This window comes from Abrus precatorius, unplaced genomic scaffold, assembly GCF_003935025.1.
Source record: "Abrus precatorius isolate BTA unplaced genomic scaffold, Abrus_2018 Scaffold7, whole genome shotgun sequence".
In the NCBI taxonomy this organism is placed as follows: domain Eukaryota; kingdom Viridiplantae; phylum Streptophyta; class Magnoliopsida; order Fabales; family Fabaceae; genus Abrus; species Abrus precatorius.
Genome location: NW_020874417.1, coordinates 19,421,770 through 19,443,164, shown reverse-complemented (window position 1 = coordinate 19,443,164; position 21,395 = coordinate 19,421,770). Strand labels below are relative to the sequence as shown.

At 29.2% G+C, this 21,395-nt stretch overlaps 2 protein-coding genes and 1 pseudogene across 5 annotated transcripts; 2 read left to right on the top strand and 1 right to left on the bottom strand.

The window, feature by feature from the left end:
• Positions 1-266: 266 nt before the first annotated feature.
• On the bottom strand, positions 267-737 carry LOC113873713 (agamous-like MADS-box protein AGL80). Its single transcript, XM_027511971.1, has one exon. The coding sequence runs from the start codon at positions 735-737 to the stop codon at positions 267-269; it is 471 nt and encodes a 156-aa protein (XP_027367772.1).
• Positions 738-3,274: 2,537 nt separating this feature from the next.
• On the top strand, positions 3,275-4,240 carry LOC113871592 (annotated as a pseudogene).
• Positions 4,241-18,698: 14,458 nt separating this feature from the next.
• Positions 18,699-20,885, top strand: LOC113873323 (anaphase-promoting complex subunit 11). 4 transcript variants are annotated; one of them, XM_027511392.1, is made up of 3 exons: positions 18,699-18,721; positions 19,792-19,910; positions 20,635-20,885. In XM_027511392.1, the coding sequence occupies exons 1-3, from the start codon at positions 18,699-18,701 to the stop codon at positions 20,748-20,750; spliced, it is 258 nt and encodes an 85-aa protein (XP_027367193.1). In that variant the 3' UTR covers positions 20,751-20,885. The 4 variants fall into 4 exon arrangements, with proteins under 4 accessions (XP_027367193.1, XP_027367195.1, XP_027367194.1 ...); XM_027511394.1 differs by lacking the exon at positions 18,699-18,721 and adding an exon at positions 18,887-18,903; XM_027511393.1 differs by lacking the exon at positions 18,699-18,721 and adding an exon at positions 18,887-18,903 and having other exon boundaries at positions 19,789-19,910.
• The last annotated feature ends 510 nt before the right edge of the window (positions 20,886-21,395 follow it).

The following is a 21,395-nucleotide window of genomic DNA, read 5'->3' as shown; positions in this document are numbered from 1 at the left end:
ACATCTAACTGTTAATATTAAAATTGTGTAAAATTTAATATATATTAACGAAAATAATATAAGACCATTTAATAGTTTAATTAATCCATTTTACAAGTTATTAAGACATGTAAGGGTTTAAATTTGACCTAGCACGAATTAGCAAATTTTAATTCATAAACAATGTTATTTTAAATTAATATTGTTAATTATAATTTATTTAGATATAATATAAAGTCACACTAACTAGAATTAAGATGTCAGAAACAATGTAAAACAACATATGATCAAGTGAGGGCAGCAATCTTATTTTCAATCTCCTTCATATTCTTGTCGATAACGTTGTCAAGACATTTGAGTTCTTCAACAGTGAAGTGTTGTGGCAGCGTTTCTCCATGCATGTACTGGAACATAGAAAGGGTCATCTCCTTCTCACGATTTTCTTGACGCTTTTTCTTCAATTGGTCTTGGGTTTTGGCGACCCATTGCATGACGAATCTTTCTTGGTTCACGTTCTTTCGTTCATCTATCATAGGTGTATTCTGATACCTCTCAATCACATTTTTGGCTCCTTCTGGGTCAGGCCAAACCTCAGTCTTGGAATCAAAAGGACTTGGAATTAGGGCACATGCTTGAATCCCACACAAAATTGTGAGTTCATTCACCTTCTTAATGATACCCTTCTTCCTCTTCTTGAATGTTGCTTTCCTTGTTGCATCATCAGTGATATACGCAAGTTTCACCTTCTTCCTAGTCATCCCTGCAATCACAAATAATTAGTTGTAATCTTGAATGCATTATTTGCTATGTATGGTCTTGCCTTTATAATGACCTATCTCACCTATCATTGTTCGGACACTTCATACTATTGTATCGGTTCTAAACAGATTTTTTTTTCTTCATATTTTACAAAGATTAATTTTTTTATTTCTTATGGATAAATATATCTGTTTATTTATATAGTAATAAATTAATATTTAAATTATTAAAAAACCAATTTAAGAATTTGATAAAATGTTTTCCTAATATAATATATACTAAATACAACACATACCTTTTTTTTATGTATTTGGTGTATAAGTTAAATAATATTAAATGCAAAATGTTTAATACTTTTAATTACTTAAAATAAATGTTAGATAACTTTTTTGTTTCAAATATGGCAAATAAGTTTTCAATAAAAAAATATATTTTGCGTCCTAAAATTGTCAATAATTTTCGTTTATGATAGAAATAAAAATTATTTATATTTTATTTATGAAAAAAATTTAAAGATCTTCAACCTTATACATAATTTATATGAATACAAATTCTTAAACGAGCACACTTTTGAGAACTTTCTTAGACAGAAGCGCTTATGAGATTTAATTCTCTTTCTCAAGCTAAGTAATTTTTTCTATATTATACTTTTATGTTCTTATTTAATTTTATTTAACATAATAAAATATTTCTTATTAATAATTATAACATTAACTTAAATTTATTAATTCTTAAAATAATTATACAACATATTTCCAATTAATTGTTTTTTAATTTAATAAAAATCACAGTGTACGGTAAATTTACGAGTTATACATGATGAAAAGAGAAAAAAAAAACTAAAAGAGAATCTTAAATGCATGTTTGGATACACAAACTTATTTAGGTATTTATTAAATATTTTTTAAAACAAAAGCTTACACCATAAATTTAACAATAAAATTTATTTCTACGAGTTATAATATAAAGGTTATTAAAATAGGCTAAAAGCAACTTATAAGTTATTTTATTTTTTATAATGGTTTATAAGCTCTTTTAAACAGGCTTCAAATAGAAATGATATTTCTTAAAACACAATTTTAAATTAAATGATAGCTATTGAGTTTTTCATACATTGTACCGGAATTGTTTAATTAAAAATATATTATATGATTATTTTAAAATTTGAAAAAAGGTAAATATCTTTATTATTAATGATGAATGTTATGTTGTATTAAATAAGATAAAATTAAATGATAAATTTTTTTAAAATATATAAAAAAACTAAATAAATATTAATACTATTAAAAGAAATAAATATTATAAAATTAAATACTCAATGAAAAAATAATACAATAAAGATAAAAATAACTTCTAAACATATTTTATTCAAAAAAAAAATTTCAAATTTCATATATTAAAATAGATTATATATGAACTATTTAAAAGAAATAATAAGAGTGTCATAGTGTTATTCAATGACTTAGAATTCAATAATTTCGATTTCGGCACATGGGTGCAGGGTATTCTTGTAAAAATAGCAGGGAGGAAAAGCTTTCATCAAATAATTTTTTTTAAGAATATGAGCTTCAGTCTTTAAAATTTAATTTAATAATTTAAAAATACTAATTTTTTATTAAAAATATTTATCACACTTTTATAATTTTAATATAATAAATATATTTTATAATAAATTATTGGTCATAAATTATATATAAAGAAAATTTAACTGAAATAAATAAAAAATATGAATGATTTAGAAAAGTTTGCATTTATATAAAACTGAAACTAACAGAAATTACCAAAATTTTAAAACTACACACATATTTCTCATTCATAATAGAGATAAAAATTAGTGTTCACAATTTAAATTTTGATTCAAGTAAAACTGAAATTACATTCTAGCAATTAGCTTACTTGACACACACATAAAAGTAAAGAAAAATAGCTCAACTAGGTGGAGATTTAAAACAAATAACACCATTTGATAATGAAAGACCAAACTTAGCAAAGATATAAGCCACCTGGTTAGCTTCTATGAGGATATGGACACACTCCACACTTTGAATGATGCTCACCATTCTAACAATATGATTGACTAAAGAGTAACAAGAATGATTTGGATACAACCTTCATTTAGAAACTGAAAAGCTACAACTGAATTTGATTCAATAATAAAATCAGCCTCAATTTCATGACAAGATTAAGCAAATTCCATAATAAATTGCCCACAATTCTTCTTGGAAGATAGAACAAGCTCTAATCATTTTTGAATATGCAAAGATAAAATTATCAAGCCAATCTCTGAGAACACCTCCATAGCCCCAGTTTTGATGAGGAAATAGCGGTTTTTTTGCCTAGATGGGGTTAAAGGAGAAATAATTTTTCTAAATAGGGTTAGTTTCATAACAAATGCGTGGATGGGGTAATTTAAAAGTGTTGTAAAATTGTAAGGCGATACAACAATTAAGTATCGGCTAATCCGACACATGTGTGTCGGTATCCGTTTTGGCGACACTGTGTCGGCAGGTAGTCTTAGAACTCAACCCACTTCTCCATGGCCAAGATCATTCACGAAACCACTAGGAAGATGTCGCAGCTCTGCCGGAAAATCGTTCAGGTCGACGTCCGGTGGGGTGTGCTCCAAAGGGTATCCTTCGTTGGCCACTTTTTCCGGTTTATATGTAATAGACTCGTTGTTTGCTCTGTGGGGAAGCCGGTTCGGTACCGGAAATTGCCCCTCCGGGATTCTTCTTCGCCGCCGGCCACTGTTGACGACGGGTTCCTACACGAACACTACACAGCCACCAATAGCGGCTATGACTCTGACTCCCATTTGGTGAACCTCAAGATCAGTTTGTTGGGTGATTGCCATATTGGAAAAACTACTTTTGTGGTGAGCAAGTTTCTAACTTTACCAAATTTTTTTAAACGGGTCATGTGGAGTAGTATCAGTATTTGTTTTGAAGAGTTCATGCAGGTGTTTGATTTTTATCAAGTCAATTCTCGTACTTTTGAATAAAAGTATATATAATTAAAATCAATTTGTGGGCGTATGTTAATTATTTTAATGATTTAAAATGAATTTTATTCAACTATTAGTGTTAACTAACTTCGGGGTTATGGGAATTATTATTCTCAGATCAAGTATGTGGGGAATGAACAGGAGAAGAGGAGCTTGCAAATGGAAGGACTAAATTTAATGGACAAGTCGTTGTCTGTTCAAGGAGCTAGAATTTCGTTTAGGATATGGGATGTTGCAGGTGCTTTGTTTAAACTTTTCCTTCGTTTCTCTGTGTTCTACATTTGCTTTTTTATTTTCATTGTTTTTGGTTTTTTCCCTTTCTTTTCTAGGTTTGTTGTTTTGAGTTCCTAATTGATTATTGATGGTATAGTAATATTAACTTTTATGTGGCGTGTGAAGGTGATAAAAGTTCCCTGGATCAAATTCCCATGGCTTGTAAAGATGCGGTTGCTATTTTGATTGTTTGATCTCATCGATCGTTGTACACAAAATAGGTAGCCTCCCAGCACATAAATGTCGCCAAAACGGATACCAACACACATGGGTAGGGTTACATGGAGCCGATACATAACTGATGTCGTTACTTTTTTTACCAACACTTTACATTGTATCGTCACACTTTTAAATTATCCCAGACATGGCATTTGTTATAAAATAACTCTATTTGGAGAAATTGTTTCTCTTTTAACTTCATCTGGGCAAAAAAGTCGGATAGTTCTATCACAATTGAGCTTTAATGTTTCATTTACTGGCTGAACTCAACTAATAACAAGTGCAGTTGTCAAACTAAGAGAGATTGTTATAGCAGTAAAATCATCCTTTCTTTTAATAATGCTAACCTGACCTTGTATCTCATACAATACTTGGCAAATATTAAACTGAATTCGATTAAACACAGTTAAATTCCTAGCCTTTCAGATTGAGTCCAAAGCTACTGCAAACGTTGTATTCCACACTTGGTTTGGATAATTCAGATTGGCATTCAGCCACTATTTCAGTTGCATATCAAAGAAATCACCGTACAAAACTCCATCAGATAAGTTATGCCAAATTATATTAATGAACATACAATCTCAAAGGATGTGCAGAGAAGTTTCACTAGCTACACCACATAACGGACAACTAGCATTTGTCGTTAAACCTCTAGAAAGCCTCCACTCATTTGAACATAAACTATCATGAGCATTCCTCAATAGCAGACATCTAATACGCTCAAGCTCTTTCCATTTCTAAATTGAATTAAATAAATGTTATGGACTAGTAATAGATTAAGATCGAGTCACCTCATAAGCATTTTTAATTGAAAAGTGACCATCTGAAGACCACCTCCCCATATCAGAATATCCTTGTCATTATTAGCAAAAGGAGATCCAACACCTTTATTAGCTCATGAACAGACTCCAAATTCTAATCTCCATCTCCATCTATATACTCAACCACAACTTTATCCTTTTCTAGCAAGGGAACTGAAGCCATTGCCATATTAAAAAGAATTTGACGATAAGATAACCAACAAGTAGTCCGAAACTTCACTGTTCTACCATCACCAATGTTCTATGCAATTAGTCTGGAACTTCATTGTTCTACCTTAGGCCTAGACCTCCCACATTCTTGGGACGACAAATACTTTCTCAAGCATTTGCATGTATCCTGATGATAGATGATGTTGAGACACTATAAAAACAACTAAGTTTCTCTAAGGATTTGCATCTTAAAGCTCAACTTTAAAAATGCGAGTAAATTTTGGGGGTTTAAAAATTACAAATTAATTAAATTAAATTCAAACAAATTAAATTTAAGTAAAAATAAATTAAGAAATATCAATTCACAAAATACCAAATGTGTGTAATCTCGATTATCACAGTATCTAAATATTTTAATTTGAGTTTGAACGTTTACTTAATTCAATTATTAATTCAATCGAATAACTTAATTGAACTAGATCACGGATTAAATCTAATTATCATTTAACCTAACCCAAATTAATTATCAAATTAGAATATCAATTGAATCCTAATTTGAATTCTAACCATAGAAAAATTAATCACAATCGCAATACACAAATTTGAGAGAGAAAAAGGGAACAAACATGGAACAATTTGGCTCAGAACTCATATCAGATGTACAGCATTTGGATTCTACAGATTGAACGGGAGGTTTAGCCTTCCATTGAAGCATTTAACCAATGCAAGAATGAGAAGAGAATGAGAGAATTCAAGAGAAAGTAAAAATAAGAATTTTTATTTTAGCCAAATCTTAAAAACTCAAAGTGTCTAATCGCACATCTGTAATTTAAAACCTTAGTATTTTATTTATAGGTTCTGATTAGAATAAACTAAATGGTCAAAATTTTGTCCTTAATTATAACTATAAGGCCAATTACAATTATCTAATAACAAAGGACCCAAATGCAATCCCACAACAATATTCAGCAAATCAGACTCAACTTAAAAAAATTATAAAAAATTGAAAACTGATAAATGCAGATTTTACTAGATTTTTAAGTAGTTTTCTAGGTTATTTTTGATAGAAAATGTAATTTAGAAAAAAAAAACTGCACAAAAATATATAAATGTTCAATAATGTAAATTGTTGTCTTTAGTAATTCAAATAATGTGAATTTGATAGAATTCTGATGTAATTTTGTTAGTTTTGCAGGAGATTCTAAGCTAAGAGTCTTGAGGATAAGGATTGAAGAAGAAAAAGTAAAAGAAAGTAGTAATTTTGGACACAGAGCAAGAATAAAGAAGCTAACTTGTGCATTATTACTATTTCTGAAGAAAGTGATCATTCTAGAGCTTAAGTTCAGAAGTTAACCTTGCATTAACACTTTTTCCAACAATAATAACCATGCCCAAGTAGAAAGGCTCTACGTTATCACTATTACAAACAATAGTGATTGTTCCAGAACTGGGGTAGGAGGAACAAGTCGCACGTGATCACTATTTTTAAGTAAAGTGAACACGCGCAAGTCTGAATAGAAGGAATAAGTTGCGCATGATCATTATTGCTGAGAAAAGTGATCACGCGCATGACCAAAGGGCAAAACAAGCTGCGCGTTGCTACTTTTGTAAAAAAAAGTGATCGTTCCAGAGAGGATTCCAGCAAAACAAGCTGCGCGTGACTCCTATTATGAACAAAAGTGAACACACGTATGATATTTGAGGCAATTCATCTTTGCGTTGCTACTGAAGGGTTGCTTTTAGAAACCTTAATTGGTTTCCAAAGCTTGTGACTCGCGGCAATATCAATCAGATAGAACAATCATTCCATACATAATACGAAAATATACGGGGACAAAGGATCACCTTGGCGGATACCTCGAGAAGGCTTAAATTGTTTTAAAGGCTTCACTATTCCAAAGTACTTGCATTGTTGGAGTAGATATACACTCCTATTCCAAGCTGATAAAATTTTGAGGAAGACTTATGACAGATAGAGTGTCTTTGATGAAGCTCCAATTCAATCTATCATATGCCTTTTTGAGATCAATTTTAATTTCCATTTAGCCAGATTTACCTTTTTTGAACTTCATTAAATGGACCACCTTTTGAGTAATAATAATGTTATCCTTAGTCTGACGATGAGGAACAAAACTACACCCTTCCATTAGTTTCTGAAGTTGCGTAGCTAATATCTTGGTAATAATATTGTAAGACCCATTGCATTTCTAGCTCACTATATTCCTAAGAAACATGATTCAAGAGTCGAGTGTAATCACCTTATGCACAATTGGGCTATTATCAACCATCTTCTGCCCTTTTGCAGGTTTAACTACTGAAACAACTCCTGGGTCAAGGTGTTGGCATAGCAAGTTAGCAAAAGCTAGAGTTTGTTCATTTGGTAAATAAGCTCGAGATGACATGTCAGCATTCAAGGACGAACCACTATTAAAATATGACACCACTTGTTGAAGACTAGGAAACACTAAATCACAATTGCACTGTTCACGTATAGGATGTTTTTATTTCATACATGCAGATGTAAAGCTTGTGCTTACTGGGCCAAGGTGAGGCCCACTTGGTATCCTTTTGTCTTTATAAGAGACATCACCAATTCTTTTTTATTGGCAAGTGGGTGTAAAGTAGTATTTTTCTTACGTTGATTGTGAGGATTTTTACCTCCTGTAGAATTGCGTATGATGGCCACTTATTAGCGCATTGAAGATGGGATAGAATTGTCATTTCGAATATTTGAGGATACGTTATTAATTGTCTCCCCATCAAGTTGAGATTCTATAACTCGTGGCTTAGTTGCAGAATCTTGTTGAGTATATTTAGTAACCATATTTGGTTGCACTTTCTTACTTCTAACAGAGTCCCAAATCTTCATAGATTTTTTATTCTGTTTCACCAACATCCATGGGCCATATTGCTTAGCTGAATCTGGGCATTCCATATTTTTCTCCTTCGTCATTGCACTCGATCTTGCCCGATTAAGGTTAGCTTCTATGACCTTGTCTTGCGCCACAGCATCATCAACCTCCATGGAACCAGAAGTTTGTTTATTCCTCTGCTCGTGGAGCTTATTGGAATGTCCATCTAGACAATTGTATTGCTTATAACCGTACTTGCCACATGTAAAACATATAAAATGTCGGCCTTCATATTCAAGTTTGAGAATATGGCCTAATACATTAATGGAAAAATTACACTTTTCGTCCCTTAACCGTAGGATAAAATTCACTTTAGTCTTCTAAGTCTTTTTTGTTCAATTTAGTCATCTAATTTTTGTTTTTTCCCCACGTTAGTCCTTTCTGTGACAACTGTTAGAGAACATAATAGAAGCATCATATGTAGCACTAATGACGTTTATGTTATCCTACCTGGACCTATAAATGAAAACCTGAATTTGAAGTCATTCCACGTGGAAATTGTAGTTACGTGAAACACAATTCAGGGAAGGAGAGAAATGGTCATTGTGTTATAGAGGGAATTTGAGAGATTGAAATCAAAAAATCAGTTCGCAAAGCAAAATATTGAAAAATTATCAAGGTTTATTAGAGTTTCTCATTGGAAAAAAGTTAAAAATTTGAAGTAGAATCGAACATCAAGGTTATAAAGTATGTTTCTATTTCTGAAATTTATTCTCTGCATGTGTTGGGTATATTATTTTGTTTGTGTTTTATGAGGTTATAGGAGTTAGGACATTATTGAATATTTGAAAGATTTTAACTTTTTAAAATTCAGGTTTTGTTGTTATTACCTTTTTTGGGTCGTAAGAGGAGGATAAATTTTGCGTAGAAGTTTACCATGGTGGAAAGTTTGAAAAGTCACGAAAGATAAGTATATTGGAGGTCAAACAAGTATTTGGGATTATGAAGAAGATTTTTGGAATTATTTTGAGTGTTTGGATGGGGTACATGAATTGAGATATGATGTAGTTGATAGTATGTGGTGTAAGATTGGTGGAAAAGGTCTTGATGTTAGATTGAAGGAACTAAAAGATGATAAATGATCTATGAAGATGGCCACAGTGTTTAAGTGTTATGAAAAAGTGGAGCTGGATGTAGTACATGCAGTTTCACAAGCTGAGATATATATAGATATTCCATTACTTGAATATCCTATGAATATTGATGGGGTACAAGTTAGAGAGATGGTGGTGGAGAACAAGTAGCAGAAGAAATTTTTGAAGTAGATAACATGATTGAAGTGGAACAAGAAATAGCAAACTAGAGTATGAGATGTGTTCCCGGTCTTCAAGTACGATCGCTTGAAGTTTCAAGTGTCGCCAAGCATGTGCCAAGGATCCCGTGCAAGAGAGACAAGATCAGATGTATTCTAGAGCCAAAGCCAAGATGTAAAAATGGTTCTTCTACGATGCCTGAGATCTTCCCTTTTATAGTATTTGAAAACCCTAAAAACTCTTCATAAATAGGCTTCTTGCAGATGAACGCGGTCGTGCAAGGCCTTAAGCACGACCGTGCATGGGCTTGAAGCACGACCGTGCATGGGCTTGAAGCACTCACTTGCGGCCTCTTTATACCAAACTGCACAATTAATATATAAATTAGTGTAAAATTCAAATAAAATAAAGGTCAAATATGAATATATGAGCTGTAAAAGAGTGCCTAATTACAGACTTATCAGTACTTGAAGGCGTCAATACAGCTAAATGTATTATGTAGGTACAATGTATTTTTTTGCCTTTTTCTTTACGTTTTGTGCAGTTTGGTTGGAAAGTATATTCTATGGGGCTTGTATTTTGTCCCTATTCTTTTATTAATGTCATAACAATATATGTTAATCATTTTTTATCAGTCTCAGTGAAAATTTCTTATTGTCATATTCATATTTCAAGATAATATATATGCTAAAAATATTATTCCATTAAAGATAGAAGAATCCATAAAAAGCAATAACACAACAACAGGACCATGACTTAATAAAAGTACTCTTTCATAGTGCATTTACAAAATTACATCCCTAAACAACAGTGATTTTTTGCTAAACAATGTAGAAAACAATAACATTACTACTAATACATTAATAAACACACTAATACTTAAAATATAACTTAAAATTTTAAATATTTTCTTGCTCATTTTTAATAAGTTCTGAAGATGAACAATTCTTCTCCTTTGCCTAAATACAACAATTTCATTATCTTTAACTTCATCATCTTCCCTTCACTTGAAAAACTCACAACTCTCACCAAACTGAAAAATGATACAATAGATTAGTAACACAAATCAGTTAAGCTTATTTATACATAAATATAAAACTCAGTTATTTATTCATACAAAATTACCTCAGTTTATACATCCCTAAAAACTCCTTCCCATATTTTTTGTTGTAGTTGCTACACGATAAACACTCTTCACACCACAGTAACAAAATAGATGGTCAACCCCTCTTCGAGCAAATGTTGTCGTCAGATATTATGAGTCCACCAAAGTTCTAGCCTTTGTTTTGCTGTTTCCAAGAGACGTAGAACCCTAATTCATATGCCCTACCTCATATGGAAGAAGAAGACACCTAATATAACATTTTTTAAATTAATTTTCAAATAAAAATTTTCAGTTAGGATTAAATAAACACTGTTAGTGCCACATAGGATGCTTCTATTAAGTTCTCTAACGGTTGTCACAGAAAAGACTAACTTGAGAAAAAACAAAACTTAAAGGACTAAATTGAACAAAATAAAAGATACAGGACGAAAGTGAATTGTATCCTAGAGTTACGGGACCAAAAGACTAATTTTTCCTACATTAATCTGAGACACCAGTTTTTTTATGCAAATCAATCTCCACACAAATTCGTGCGAATTTGCCACGAGTTTGAATTGAAATAAGCTTATCAATTTTAAGCATCGTACCAAGCTTACTGCCAACTAGACATAGAAACCTATCATTGAAAAGTTTAATAGGAAGACCTGTGATACGAATCCACACCGCAATCTTTCGAGTTTGCTTTGTAGTAATAGTGAAGAAAGGCCTCCATCTTTGAACCACAATGTAATGATCCACAATCAGCCATGGACCTTCAAACAAAGCTTGTGTATAATCATCTTTCACAGAAAACTAAATGAGGAAGAAGTCCTGAGTTAAATCTACCAGTCAAATTGTCCCCGTTTTTGCCTATTCACGTTGCACATTATTATCTTGCATTCTATATGTGACCCTCTTGCCAATAACATTAATCACCAAGGAATTCCTCTAAGGAGAGCACCATTCTTCAAATTCCTCTTGAGTAACAGGAATCATAGGGCAAGGATCCAGTTCTTTTATATCACCATTCAAGATATCTTCCTTATAAAAATCATCCTCAATGCACTTCATCTCTTTGATGAGAGTATTAAAGTCAGTAAAAACTTTCCTTCCCTCAAAAGATAAAAGACTTTCCATATAAGATTTTGTAGGTCTTTTGGGGGTAGCATGATTAGCATTGTTATTGTCCATATCCTCATTATTATAGTGAAACCATCCTCGTCGTTCGCCTTCGTTTTTACCTTCTTTGTGCTCTGTACCAAGGGGTTATCACAGGGAGAAGCCTCCTTTTCCAAAGCCCTATCAATTCATGATGGGTGTTGGGTAGGAAAAGAGGAGGAGGTGAAGGAAGAGGTAAAGGTGTGGAAAGGGGGAGAAGAAGGGAAGGGGTTGTGGTGGAGTTACTGGAGGGGAAGGGGAGGGGTGGGAGAGAAAAAAAGATATAAAAAAATAGGACTTATTTATAAATATACAAAATATAATTATGAACTTATTGGAAATATTAATTTTATATAAAAATAAAAAATAAATTATGTAGGATGCCAGATAGGTAGTGATTAGATCTTGCGATAACAATGTAGAGTGTTAAGTTGGCTTTCTGTCAGTTTAACACTTAACATAAAAGAAATTAACGGTAAGGACTAAATCTCAGTTTTATGACTTTATAAAGATTAAATCTTAATAAAAAAAATTTATAGAGAATTATCACAAAATGACCAACATTTATAGGGATTAAAAACATAATTAAATCTTTTTTAAAAAAATAGAATAAAAATATAATTTTATAATTATATAATATATGAATGATAGAATAATTTATGACTCACTATTATTAATAACTATATGAATTTTAAAAAAATTATTTTGATTTTAAAATAAGAAACATTAATAAAATATTTAATTTTAAGAGAAATTAAAGTATAATTTAAATTGCACAAACTACTACATAGTATAGCTAAATTAGTATCTTATGATTTTATAATATACGAATGATAAACTAATTTATATATTGCTAGTATAAATCGTTATGCTAATTAAAGTAAATTAATTAAATAAAATAAAAGCATACATTAAAGTGAGAATTTGAAGACATTCATCTCATACTTTACTTTAAAAGTCAATTTTTTTGTTTTACTTTATAAAAGTACAAGAAAAATTTACATGTCCAAATTTAAATAAAATAATGTATATATTGCCATTTAAATTTGTTACATATCTATTTTCTAATTTTAGTCCTCTTAATAAAGTCTTAAAAAGTTATTTTCATTCTCTAATGCATTGTCTTAAGTACATAATTTTATATTTGTACACTACCTAAAAATTTAAGCGATAACCTATTTTATCAATGTATAATTTCTAAATTTACAGACAATAAGGTAATATTAGTAATCACCATGACAGTTATTAATCTTAATAAACAAAGTATTAAATTACTAAAATTTATTTACTAATAACCTTACACAAATAGAAATGAACACCTTATGCAAATAGAAATAAATATAAATATCATTTAATTATTTAATATGAACATAGATATGGGTGTGTAAAGAAAATTAATTGTAAAAAAAAACAGCGTGGTAATATTTACTACTCTGAAAGCTAATAGTGATATGATTATAATTGTCATTAATTATAATAAAGAGAATGAAATCATACCAATGATCCAATATAATAATGGCTAATAATTATCACGACAAAATTTAATGATTATTAAAAAATATTAGCTATATAAGAAATGAAGTGAAGAAAAGAGAATGTTATGTGGGAGAGAACCTAAAAAGAATCAACACGAAACGATGATGAAAAAACTCGCCAACAAAATGAATACTACAATCCATATATCCATTTTCTGGCTTCTTTTTGTAGTGTGTTCCAATAGCTCAACCATTGCTGATTCTCTCAGTATCTCTCAATCTAACCCTTTTCAACGTGGCAATGATTCAAGTATCAAAATCAACATACTCTTCCTTTCCATTGTGAATGACTTGTCTCCAGGCTCAGAACAACTATACTTTGTTAGCAGCTTTCAAGAAGACCAATACATGTTGAAACCAGGAGAACCTTACACTAAATTAACCAACTTTGAAGTCAAACATTGTGTAATGTTCTGGAAGCCACTGTCTGCTAGTTTTGATCTATATAATCCTAACATAGATGGAGACCATCAGCGCATCTACTGGTCAGCAAGAAATGATGGTGTATATCACAGTTGGGATACCGTTAACTGGGATAAAAGGGTTAGTTGGAAACCCCTATGATTGTTCAATGCTCAACTTGAACCCATTAAATCATATTTTTTACTTGCAATACAACTGTAACATCTATTATGAACTAGTATGTGATCTCTATGATCTGTATTACAGCACAGGTAAATTATGTTTTGACTGATAGATTATCTGTGTTGTATATAGAATAATATATTATATGTATAAACTAAATATTATTGAAATATAATATAATATAAGTATAATTATAGATAAAACTCTCGTCTTTTATGAATGATGATCATATAGAAAAGTTGGATAGAACTTTGAAAATTTTGTAAATATCTTACATTAATGATGAGCCATAAGTACATTTGATAACAATTAATTAGATTATATATATATATATATATATTGCTTGTCATTTACTGTTATATCTTTATAATACAATTGTGTCTAATGTTTTTTATACCAAAATTAAAAAAAAAAAATTATGAACAGATTTTCTTCCTTTACAAAAATTGTATAATGACAGAAATATTAGATTTTTATGTATGTTATTACAGGTCATATATTTTCGGTGTAACTAACTCATAAATCCTTAAACTATTATAATCACTCTTCTTAGTAATTTATAACAATAAAAAATTGAAATTCTTTTAAAGATAAAATTAAGATACTTTATTACATAACTATTGATATTTTAAAAAACCTAATTTTTTTAAAAAAATATAATTAAAATTGGCCACACTTAATTCATAAAATTTTTAAAAACTTATAAAAGAATATTATAATTAATATCATATATTTTAAATAATTTTTATATAAATTTTTTAACTATTGATATTCATAAAATTATCAAAAAAATAAAAAAATAATGACAATTGATTAAACTTAATTCATAAAAATTATAAAAATTCATTTGGAAATTAAAAATAATAATGAGAACTAATATGATAAAAACAAATAAAATATACAAGAAAAAAAATTTATAAAATATTTAATTATATATTACATATAAATTAATAGAATGATAATATTTTTATTTTTAAATTTTAAATTTTTTTGACAAAATTATTTTAATCCAGCAATCATCTATCTACGTGTGCATGTAAAAATTATTATATACAACTATTTAATACTCTATCCATTTTTAAAAAAAGCTAATAGTTATTAAGATTAAGAAAATATTTATAAAATTTCATCATTTACAATTTAATCTTTAGTTTTTACTTTTATTTTTTATTTATATTTATTAATTATTATATTTAAATGACTATTTACAATTATCTTTTTATGAAACTGTTTTGAAGAAATAATCTATTTATATCTATAAATTTATGTAAAATTCACTAAAAATCAACATTTAATATTTTACACATTTATATTAAAAGAACCTTATTATATATAAACATAAATTATAATTAATTTATAGTTTCTAAATTAGTAAAATAACAACTATAAAATTGATTATAATTAATTGAATTTAATTCTTACAAACTATCTAATGATCATGAAATCTTAAAAATTAAAAAAATACATCACTTTTGGATTGTATTTAAAAAAATTTATTAAAATTAATTATATATTAAAATTTTATGTTGGTGGACATGTTATAAATAGAAATAAATCATTGGTTATAAATTATATGTAATAAAAATTTATTAAAATTGATTGTTTAGAAAGGTGAAAATTTTAACAATAAAATATTAAAATGAAAAAAAATTATTAATTACCTTATTTTTCATTATTTAAAAAATTTTATTAATTTAATATCTTTGTTATAAAAATATGTATTAAAAAATTAAAATATATTTAACTAAGTAATACATGTAACAATTAGTATGTATATTTACAAAAATCTTATTTTATATTTATTAAATTATTTTTTTATTTAAAACATAAAACTATCAATTGATTAAAAATTAGTAAATCAATTGAATTTTAATCTGATATAAATAAGCCTAAATACAAAATCCATATCCATGAATTATTGATGGAGGTTAAACAAATATTTCATTGAGGGCAGAGTAACATTACTTAATGTTGTTCTAAATAGTCTTTCAATATATATATTTTTTACCATTTTAGAGAATGTCATCAGGTGTCATTAAGGAAGTACTGAAGATTCAACATAGGTTTCTTTGAAGTGGCATGAAGGAATTATAAAAAATAACTTGGGTTAAATGATAAAAAGTATGCATGTCAAAGAATGAGGGCAATTTGGAGGTGAAAAATGTGGAATAGTTTAATTGGAGCTTGTTGGGTAAATGAGTTTGGAGTTTATTGAAGTTTTCAAACTCATTGTGGTTTAATGTGCTACGAGCATGGTATGAATCATATACTGATATGTTAGCTTCTTTGAAGGTGACTCACAATGCTTCAAATTGATGGAGAGACGTGGTATGGGTTTGTAAGGAAGCCAATGAATGGATAGATTCTAATGTCACACGAGGATCTTCATGATGGTTGTTCCTTTAGTTTTTGGAAGAATAAATGGGTGAGAAATATTGCGTTGGCGAATTCATACCTAAGGTTATTTTCTGTAGCGACAAATAAGGAGGTGCAAGTGGTGGAGAATGGATGATTTGAGAGGGGTCAATGGGTATGAAAATTTTCTTAGAGAAGGAAATTGTTTGCATAGAAGGAAGATTTACAACAGTAGTTGTGGGAGACTATGGAAGATAAGAGGCTAAGGAAAAATGTGAATGACATGTTGATGTAGAAGTGTGATAGTAATAAAGACTACAATGTTTAATTCGCTTATTGCTACATTCATAATTACTTCATTGCAGACAACGGTTTAGAGTTATGTCTAGTGCAGGCATTACGCAAAATTTGGAAGGTTGGTGCACCGAGAAAAGTAGTGGTATTTATGTGGCGTCTGTTGCTTAATGCAATTCTAGTACAAAGAAATTTAACCAAACACGAATTGACGATTTCTTCAGAAGCATGTGGATTTTGTGATACTAAAGATAAGAAGGTATTGTAATGAGACAGACCAACAATCCTACTATTTCCTATCCCTTTACTGTAGATAACTTGACGTGTAAAGTATATCGATTGCTATTAAAAGTTTTGGACCAAATGAAATTTATTTATTTTTTTTCACATGAGTACATAGGATTATTTAACCTGGTTTATGGATATCACTATCATTCTTGAGTATTGAGAAACTTTTTTTTAATATATTTTAAACTGACATGCAGTCACAAACATGGATCTTGATTCTTCATACACCTGATAGACAATGGTTTATACAAATACATATCATACTCTTATTACTAATAATTACTCATGAGGTTCCATTTTCTTATTTACACATACTCAAAATTTTTAAAAACTTATGATATTAGTAAGTATCACTTGAATAATATAACCATAACATGTATTGGCATAACAATGCAAGTGGACTCAAATCTTTTTCACCTGCTCATGAGCCAATTACTAATAATATAAGATACAACATGTGATTTATTACTTCAACTAGAACTCTCTTAGGAGTAGGGTACACTTAATGTGCAACTACAAACCCAAAGAGTTCACACTCATTTCTTGCATGCATTGAAGAACCAATTTCCTATCTATTTAATTTCATCCAAATTAAAATAAAAAAAAAACTGATAACATAAATCTAGTCATATAGATAAATCTTATAATTGTTAAAAGTAATCATCACGAATTATCCAAAAGTCTTAGAGATGTAATCCATAAATATTAGTTATTGTAAATAAAAATATAAGTGAAAAAAAATTAATATTTGCAATAATATATTTCATATTTGATAAGGAAATGATTTTTGTTGTATTTATATTAATTAGTATATAATTTTTTTTAGTTATTTAGAATCATTTATTATATATTTTTTAAAATTCTTATGACAACAATAAAATAATACATTTGTGTTAATCAGATTTAAAATTTAACTATTTTTTATTTTTATTTTAAACTAATTATTGTGGTTTTAATTATTTAATTAGAAAAGGTTTTTTTTATCTATTAACTGTTATATAGTTAAATATTTTATTACTAATTTTTAATTAAAATATTAAAAAAATATAAAAGATAAATTTTTCATTTTATAATTTTATTTAATAATATTATATTTGATAATATTTTTATAATAAATTTTTATTATAATTTAAAATAAATGATAAATTTATGATTTTTAAAAAATAATTTTTTATTTTTCAAATATATTTTATCAATTTTGAATAAAATATTATATACAAATATATGTAAAAGCCCTGACATAAATATCAGTAACTTTTATAATTTTTTCATAATTAAAGAATGAGTATAATGAAATGAATCTTTATTTTTTTAAGATATAAAATATAAATCGAACTAAATCAACAAAATATTTTTTTCTATTCAATTAATAAAATATTTTATAGATATAAAATAAATAAATTTATATTCTGATAGTTAACTTTAAAAATATTAATTATTATAAATATCTGTATATAGATATTTGTTCCCGTGCAATAATAAACATATATAACTTCAATAACATAATATAGTATGATTCGAAATTCATGGACAACATCCATGACAATATCTTTTAAATAAAAGTAAATAATTTATTGTATTGTTATAAATATATATTTTTATAATATTTTTATTTAATTTAAAGTTTTCTAATTTAATATATTTTATACCTATAAATATTTGTAATTCAATTTTAGCCCTGTAAAAGTGTGCAACGAAGGCATAACATACTAGTTTTGATTTACATGTAATAATTAGTATTTCTTAAGTGTGTATGAAAAGATACATTATTAAAAAATAATTAAAATTTATAACATCTAACATTATTCATTCATTAAATTCTGTAATATTTTTTTAACAAAGAAGTTCTATAATATCTTATCATTTTTAATAAAAAAAATTATACATAAATTTATATACTTTTAAATACATATTATAAAAATAAGTATGATAATATAACTTATGAATAAAGTTTATGAATATGTATCTCCAATTTTTATCAAAGTGACCCAACTGGAATTCTCACACGATTGAAACCTACAAATCATGGATGAAAGTCAATTTGATCCAACGGTTATCAATCAGCTATACACTGGCGCAGTGCACGTTGATCGAAGATGCATTGTATATAGAATTACCCCCCCCCCCTCCTCTCTTCTCTCCATTTCAAATTTTCGTCTCCAATTCGCAATCGGATAAACCCTACCCTCATCTTCGATTGCTGTTGCTGTTACTGAGATGAAAGTGAAGATCCTGCGTATCCTTCTCAATTTTCCATTCTTCTTCATTTCCCCTTCCATCTTTTTACCCTTTTTTGTTCTTCTAATTTTTGCATCTTACATGTTTGCGTCTTTACTTCGGATTGTTGTATGTTTTTTGAATTTTCATGCTTTTACTTTCAGCCTAGTATTTGTCAATGTATCAATTGTTGGGTATTTACAGAAGACAAAAAGATTATGTTTTTCTTGACCAAAATTCTCTCTCTGGATATTTGCTGATCTTCTCAAAGAGTATGTTCTCCTTTTCCTTTTCATTTTCAACATAACTTTAATGCAATGATGAACTTGTTCTGCTTAATTTTTCTTTCAAATTTATGGTTGGGCTGAGTGTGGAGACTGGGGACTCCTCTTTAGCTTAGTGTATGTTTGGAAACACGTAGTGGAATCTATAAACATGTAAAAACTATAATTAGTAGTGTTGAAGTCAACATAGATTTATGCTCATTCAAACCTGAATCAAAACATTCTATTACTTTTGTGATGTGGGGGTATATTCAGTTGTGTTTCTGCAGTAAGGGTATGGTGCATTTCAATTGCTTGGTTGTGAAAGGTGGAAAATTAGAGTGAAAAATAAGTGAAATGGAAAGGTTTTGATTCTCTGTTGGTGGTACTTGTTGGGAGCAGTGGACAAAAGTTGGTGGAAAATAATTTTCTGCTGACATTTATGCTATGGAAGGAATATTGACTGGTGTGGAATTGAGCTGCATTGCACTTACAGTTGCTGCCAAATTTCTGTTTTTCCAAGCAAATTTAATGTAGTTTTGTTTCCAAATTTTCAGCCTTCCTAGTTTGTATCTGTTTAGGTTGCTTTGCTACTAAATCAAACACATTCTGAATTTCCTCCTTCCCTTTTGTCAAATATAGATGGCATGCTGTTGCTTCATGGACATGGGATGCCCAGGATGAAACATGTGGGATTTGTAGGATGGCCTTTGATGGATGTTGTCCTGACTGCAAACTCCCAGGGGATGACTGCCCTCTGAGTAAGCTACAAATAACATTATATGGAATCTTTCATCATTGTTGTTATATTTTGTATTTTTGGAATTCTATGCTCTCAAGTGTACAATGAGTAAATGCTTGTGATTTCATTTTTCACATATTCGCTTCTATTAATTAAATGAATTCCGGCAGTGATTGGGGTTGTAAGGGAAACACAACAGATTTTTAGTTGTTAGTTTACTACACAACGTGGATCTTATTCTACTAACAATCAATGTGGAGTGGATGAAGTTTTCAATCTTTGTTGATCAGTTTGTAGGTTTCTGAAAAGGGGTTCCCTTTTATTGCTCTTTGGGGTCTTTATATGTAGGGCAATGAATAACTCTGTCCTCTTACTGGGAGGATGATTGAGATTACAATACTAGTGTGTTAGAATTTTCCAATTTTCCTGAATGTCGTTACGCTAATATACCTCCAAACATCATTTGTAGTTTCACATTTACACTGATACTTAAGTTTAAAATTTTCTAGTTCCCCTGATTTGAATGGGTTGAACTACTGCAAAGATGCTATTGTCACTGGCATGCATGGTGTGACTATTTAAAAAAATTTATGCATACCCAAGAGTCTGAAGGAATTCCCACAGAATTGAGAAGTTTTCAAAAAAAGAAAAAGAAAAGCCTAACTGACTAACTTATCAAATTGCAATATCTTGTAAATATTTATATCAGTAATTAGTCTAACAGATTTTTCTACCTCTTGCAGTTTGGGGTGCATGCAATCACGCATTTCATTTGCACTGTATCCTGAAATGGGTGAATTCTCAGACATCACAAGCGCATTGCCCCATGTGCCGTCGTGAATGGCAGTTTAAAGGATGAGAGCATAGTGTTCTGTTCTTTTTAAATGTGACCACTGTTAACAATGTAAAAAAATTGGTATAGTTAATCGAAGACCTCTCTTCTGCAATTTTTCCATTAGTGTAAGGTGTATTGCTTCTTTATTCGCAAATGTCCTATAATTTCTTTTTTGCCTTCTAAAGATGAATGATAATATCCTTTTTCCTCGTTTTCTCTGATCCAATAATGGTCATATGTATACATACATAGGCAAATTATATTCCTACAATAAAATTATATAAGAACACATCATCCATGTTGTCGCTCGTTCCTCTCATTTCTTATGATAACACCCTTGGTTGTATCATGTACGAATTGACGTATATATATTTTTCTGTAAGAACATGATATTTACATACATAATATGCTTCCGCAACATCTTTTATATATATATATATATATATATATATACAGTATATGGTGGAAATCGAGTGTAAGTTCCACGTAAGGGTTTCATTATTGGAGATTTGTTTCCTATGCAAGTATGATGGTGACTTGATGGATAAGTCTCACGAACCTAATGAACGTGTCAGATATTTCCTGAACTTTCGATGTTCCAAGTTGTAGTGACTTCTCTTCTAAATTAATGAAGTTTTAGTTCGATACGCAGCGCTATTACCTGATTTC